Below are 6478 nucleotides of genomic sequence, written 5' to 3'. Positions count from 1 at the left end.
GGTGTATAATCATGTGAAAAGTGAGGGATTTGTGGAAAATTATGATTTATGGATTTTTCACGGAGAGGATCCATCATCATTGAAAACTACAAGAGATTTAGATGACGATGTTCCAAGAATACATGATAACATTGATGAATTATTGCATGATAGCTTTAGAGATGTCGTAGAGGAAACAAGTCATGTACAACAAGGCCCGTTATGGGCAAGGATTATGATGGACGTTGCAGACTTTATGGTAGAGGAGTTACTAGGAAGATGTTGAAGAAGGTCAGTGGTGCACCGACGTCGCCATATATGGTATCTGAGGAGGTCTTTGAGTCTCTAAGAAGTACCACTGAGATTGAACAAAGATATAAGAGAGATAAGGCAGAATTAGAGCACTTGCAAAAAGAAATTGAAGCTAATAATGAAAGGCAAAGGTTGGAACTAGAAAAGATGCGAAGGGACATTGACCTTCAACGTGACAAAATTGTTGAAGATATAGTCCAGAAGGTTCTTGCAAAACTACCTCCGGAAATTGCAAATCAATATTTTTCCTAAGGTATGTTATAGTTTTATATGTATTTTCTTACGTATATGTTTCAGTTACTTGATCATATGTTAATAATAAGGTTCCAGCCTTTTGTGTAAGATTTATAAGATTCTTTCATTTTATTATTGTTTACTGAATAATTTTATTAACTTTCAAAAATAGTCAGAATAGATGATACTTGAGTAAATTAGTGATATTTGGAGATTTTGAGAGAGTAGTTCTTATATCAACTTCAATATTGTTGGTCCAATTCAGGCATCTTTTACTGCACTCTATTATCAGTTCTTATTTTCTAGATAACTCATGCAATCTAAACTATAGCATTTTAATATCTCATTTTGCTATCATGAATACCTTTGAAAGTCTTCATCTGTTAGTGTCACATCATTCATGTTTCCTTGTCAAAATTTATTTATTTATATTTTTCTATGCCCATAATACATCCAAAAGAGGTAAATTATATTTTGTTGCTTGATCTTCCACGTTTTTTTTCTGGTTCTCTTTTCTATTGCGTGATCTTCGATGTTTTTTTAAGGCAAGCAAAAAATTTGTATAGTTGCCTTTGTAAATATATACTTGCCTTTGCTCCATATGAGAAAATCACGTATGGAGCAAATTCTTGGTCTTAATAGCAGAGAGACAAAAACAATCCATATCATGACAATTCAGAAAGCAGACAAAACTCAGCTTACATGCTCATAGGAATATCAAATGCAAGCATTACATTTCATTTGCACTAAGTATAATAAATCTTATTTATATTCGGTCTTTAGGAAGCTCACTATAATTAGTCTTATTACGTGAGCATCCTTACATAGTTGTTGTGAATTTGAATTTTGAAGCTCTTATTTAGACATTTAATTGGTAAAGATCTAAATAGGGTGAAAGTTACATGTATGTGAATGATTTGGCATCAACTCGTATTGGTATATTAATTACATTAATTGAAGTAGCATCTCAAGATCTCTTCTAAACATTTGTGAGCTCTTGCAGGAAAATGCAAGAATAGAAACAGCATGGTCATTTCTAGAAGCGTTGAAGATGCAAAACAAATGGAACGTAGTCTTTACGCCACCAAATATGCATATTCTCATTTTGAGTTCCCCTTAAATCACCTGGATTGAAGTTCCAGTAGTATGCTCCAATATGGAATTAATTTAACTTATCAATTTTCCTTATTTTGAGATTTTTGTGCATCGATGATTGTTACATCACCGTAAGTGTACGGTTACGTCGTTAGTAATATAAAAGATTATCGTATCCATAGGGACTGTTGATTAAGCACTAATTAACTTTGCACGGAGAATTATCTAGACAATCAAAAAGTGGTTTACAAATGTTAGGATAAGAAATAGAAGAGAAAAGAAAGAGTAAAGAGGGAGAGAATGATCGTAGTGAATGGAGGGGAATAGATACTAGGATTTCGGTTTCTTTGTGATGTTATTCAATGTAAATGATCTACCAAATCTTATTCTTCAATTGTCCACCATTTGTAGAAGGTTGCCGGTTTTCTCTTGCAATAGATAACCGGCTTAGGACTGAAATCTATACCTAAATGCGATCAATTAGATATGAACCTATGTTGTCCTTACACGGGTATGTTCCTGTCACGAAGATCCCTCGGAAAATCAACATATAAATCATTACCTCTCAACCCATAAGATATAAAGATTAATGCATAAATCTATCCTACCCTCTTGAATTATCCTATTTCCCCCCTAAAGCTCATCCCTCAAACGTCCTTACACAGGCTTGCACCTTACGCGTGCTTCCCTCGAAAAATCGAGTGAGAGATAATCTCTATAAGATCCACAAGACATTCAAACAATCAATCAAGAATGTGAATTAGGTCCAAATCACAACAATACATCCAAGATTTAATTGATACAAATAGGGCAAAATCATAGAAATAGGGAATTGACAAATCCACAAGAGTTTGCATACAATCACATTACATCAAACAAGAACAATGCATCAACAAGTCATTGAATAGAATCATGGCAAAAATCTACATAGTTTTACATCATTCATCACATCACAAATACTCCCTACATCCTAGATCTAGATATCTACTCCATTGCAAAGGAAGAACAACCCTAAAACATATAGAAAAACATACTTACAACCCTAGATTTGAGAAGAAGGGGAAGAAGAGATGCTTGCCGATGATTCCGATGTCTTGGGGATGCCTCCTCGCTCCGGAGATGGATAGATCGCCAAGGGACAGGACGAATGTACCGGGGGGCGGCGTCGGCGGTCGCCCCCCTTGCCGGTGGAACAAAAAAAAAATCGGGGCGCAGGAACTCGCAAGCCGCAGCAGCCGGAGAAAAAACGCAGCGTCGAGCGAAAAACGGAGAAAATGAAGAGTCAAAGCCAATTCGTTTTTTTAATTGTGAATCACCTTGACACGTTTCCCTATATAAAGCATATATAAAGGTTTATTTTTATATTTTTATTTATCCCTCCTCCCTTTTTTTAATTGACACGTTTTCTCAGTTTATTTTTTATATTTGGAAACGTTTATTTTTCATATTTTTATTTATCTCTCACAAAACCTTGAACCTTGTGATATTTCTTGCCCTTTATTTTTTCTCTCTGCAGTGCTGAGCGCCGACGACCGACCAAACAGCAAAGCTGAAAGCCCTACGCCCAGCGCCCAAATTTTTTTTCTCTCTGTCGATTGCCTATCAAAGGAGGAACCCTTCCTGATCCATCTTTTTGTGCCAAAGTCCAAAGGTGAAGCCTTCGGCCTTCATTCAGGTGTGGATTTTATTTTATTTTATTTTATTAATAATTGTTTGATTGTTTCTTGATAATGTATGTTAAATTAATTTTATTTTTTTAAAATAATTGTGTCGATGAATGATGTTAAATAATTAAATTATGTTATTGTTAAATTGTTCACATTACTTTACGTTGATAATTTTTTCTCATACATTATAATTTGTAGAAAATGTTGAAATATTTTGCAAAGAGGCCTAGGAGTTCAATTGAATCATCTAGTGTTCCGAATGAAGAGTCTACTCCTGCACCACAACCACCACCACCTCCTCCTCCTCTACAAATTTTATTTGAAAATATTGAAAATCTGAGTAGTGAAGTAGAAATTGTTGCTGATCCTGGTTTACGAAAATTGATTGAAGAGTATGATGTTGGTGCTAGAGATCGTATTCGAAAAGAATATGTTGCTATGGGCCCTTGTCAACCTCGAGGCCATAATTTTCCAAGAAAAAAAATGGGTAAAGACAATAGATGTTTCAGAGAGGTTTGGTTTAAAGACCGTGATTGGTTGGAGTATAGTGTTTCAAAGGATGCAGCCTTTTGTTTCTGGTGTTATCTTTTTAAACCTAGTAATATAGGGTTTGGAGGAGATGATGTGTTTACGAGATCTGGTTTCATAAATTGGAAAAATGCAATTGAAAATTTTAATGAGCATGTGGTGGAGTTGGTAGTGCACACAATGAGGCAAGAATACAGTTTGAGGGTTTCAAGAATCAAAGACAAAGTGTGGAGTATTCATTTTCATCAGGGAAACATGAGCTTGAAGTTTCTTATCGCAAACGCTTGACTTCCATTTTAAAAGTAATTCGATTTTTGTTGTTACAAGGATTGCCTTTTCGGGGACATGATGAGTCTTCGACATCATCCAATAGAGGAAATTTTTTAGAATTGCTCAAATGGTATAGCTCAGAGTGTCCATAAGTTGTGGCAGTTGTTGGAATGAATGCACCTAGAAATAATCAAATGATTGCCCCAAAAATTCAGAAGCAATTGGTGAATGCTTGTGCAGTTGAGACCACAAATGCTATTCTAGCTGATCTTGGAGATAGGTGGTTCACTTTAATACTTGATGAGGCTCGTGATTGTTCAGTGAAAGAGAAAATGGTAGTTGTTATTAGATATGTGAACAAATATGGAGAGGTGATTGAACGATTTATGGTCGTAGTTCATGTTGCAACAACTATAGCTGCTTGTTTGAAGGAGGCAATCGACTCTTTATTTGCTAATTATGGTTTGTCAGTGGTGAGATTGAGGGGTCAAGGATATGATGGTGCTTCAAATATGTCTGGAGAATTTAATGGCTTAAAGTCACTGATAATGAAAGAAAATCCGTATGCATTGTATGTTCATTGTTTTGCTCATCAACTCCAGCTAGTGGTTGTAGCTATTGCTCAAGCAAATTAATATGTTTGTGATTTCATGTGGATTGTTGGTTCGATTGTGAACATATCTGCATCATCTTGCAAAAGGGCCGACAAACTTCGACAACTTGAACATGACAGAAAAGTTAAACTTCTTGAAAGAGGAGAGATTAGTTCTGGTAGAGGACTAAACCAAGAAACTAGTCTAGCTAGACCTAGAGATACACGATGGGGGTCTCATCATTCAACTTTATGTCGTATTGAACAAATGTGGCCATCTGTTATAGAGGTTCTTCAAAATTTAATTGATGATGGTGATCGTTCTTCTAAGAGTTTAAGTAGAACTTTGGTTGAAAGAATGGAGAGGTATGAATTTGTGTTTATTCTACTATTGATGAAACATATACTGGCAATCACAAATCATTTGTCAACCGTTCTACAAGAGAAAGATCAAAATATTGTGAATGTGATGCGTTTGATCAATAATGTGAAATGAAAATTGTAAAAGTTGAGAGATTCTGGATGGGATATTTTACTTGAGGATGTGAAGAAATTTTGTAACACTCATTCTATTGAAATAATTAATATGACAGATAACATCAACAGTCATAGCCGTTTGAAGAGAGATGGGAAAAATGTTAATTTTTATCACTACTACCATGTTGAAATCTTTTGTGAGGTAATTTCATAATTCTGTTTTTGTTTACCATCAATTAAATTCTTTTAAACAGTAACATATTTATTAATTTTTAATTTTGTTGTTTGATTTTTTAAATTGTAGGTTATCGATATTATTCTACAGGAGATGGATAGTCATTTCTCTGAAACAACTATAAATTTGTTGATTTATATGTCATGCATTGATCATAGGAACTCGTTCTCTAGATTTGATGTACAGAAGTTAGTGCGTCTGGCTCATTTTTATGAGGATGATTTTTCTTGGAATGAGCGTATGTTGGTTGAACAAGAGCTTGAAACATATATTGATGACATCAGATCAGATGAATGGTTTGAAGGCATTTAAGATTTAGGAGCTCTTGCAAAGAAAATGATTGAAACAATGAAGAACCGTGTGTTTCCTTTGGTTTATCGGATGATTGAGCTAGCCTTACTTCTTCCAGTTGCTACTGCAACCGTTGAAAGAGTGTTTTCGGCAATGAATATTGTCAAAACAGATTTGCGAAATAGGATTGGAGATGAATGGATGAATGATAGTTCAGTAGTCTATATCGAGAAAGATGTTTTTAATACTGTCGACAATGAGCCAATTTTACAGCGTTTTCAGAACATGGAGTCTCGAAGAATGCAATTGTCACGTATTCGTTAGTAGACTACTTTCATATTTTAATATTATTGTATGAGATTTTTTCATAATATTGTACTTTTTTCTCCTGTATGTCTAGTTATTTAAAAAATATTTTTTTAATTACATAGAAGTTATTAACTGTTCAAAAAAAATTTGTCGTACTCAAGATTGCAGCCGCCCCTCCATGATTGAATTACTGGATCCGCCATTGCCAAAGGATGGAGGAGAATGGAGCTCTAGGATTTCCCCCTAAGGGGAGAACCCTTCCCCCAAGGAGAGGGATGAAGTCCCAGATCCAAGATCCAATATCTCCCAAGATCTCCCAAGATCAGTCAAAGAATGAGGATCTTGACCCTTTTATACCTCCACCAAACTGCCCAGGAAAACTAGGAAAACAGGGGTCCGGTAAACCGAGTTTTTCACCCACTAAACCAGATTTTCTCATGATTAACCCTGAACCAAAGTTGTATCTCTTGAAATTATCTTCAATCTGAT

The 6478-nt window shown here is 35.1% G+C and overlaps 1 protein-coding gene across 1 annotated transcript; it reads left to right on the top strand.

Moving 5' to 3' along the window:
- Positions 1 to 201: 201 nt before the first annotated feature.
- Positions 202 to 6004, top strand: LOC122031239. Its single transcript, XM_042590376.1, has 6 exons — positions 202 to 495; positions 1529 to 1594; positions 4301 to 4656; positions 4786 to 5043; positions 5548 to 5693; positions 5799 to 6004. Exons 1-6 carry the CDS (start codon positions 202 to 204, stop codon positions 6002 to 6004), a joined length of 1326 nt encoding a protein of 441 aa, XP_042446310.1.
- The last annotated feature ends 474 nt before the right edge of the window (positions 6005 to 6478 follow it).

Source organism: Zingiber officinale, chromosome 11A (assembly GCF_018446385.1).
Source record: "Zingiber officinale cultivar Zhangliang chromosome 11A, Zo_v1.1, whole genome shotgun sequence".
NCBI classification, from domain to species: domain Eukaryota; kingdom Viridiplantae; phylum Streptophyta; class Magnoliopsida; order Zingiberales; family Zingiberaceae; genus Zingiber; species Zingiber officinale.
This window is presented reverse-complemented; position numbering and strand designations above follow the sequence as displayed.

What these genes read in the sequence shown, in the direction of transcription:
- LOC122031239 (XM_042590376.1), top strand. Translation starts at nt 202, where the DNA reads ATGGGCAAGGATTATGATGGACGTTGCAGACTTTATGGTAGAGGAGTT. An exon ending in TTGAAGATATAGTCCAGAAG is followed by an intron (nt 496 to 1,528) that starts GTTCTTGCAAAA and finishes GAGCTCTTGCAG; the next exon opens with GAAAATGCAAGAATAGAAAC. An exon ending in AGATGCAAAACAAATGGAAC is followed by an intron (nt 1,595 to 4,300) that starts GTAGTCTTTACG and finishes CCAAAAATTCAG; the next exon opens with AAGCAATTGGTGAATGCTTG.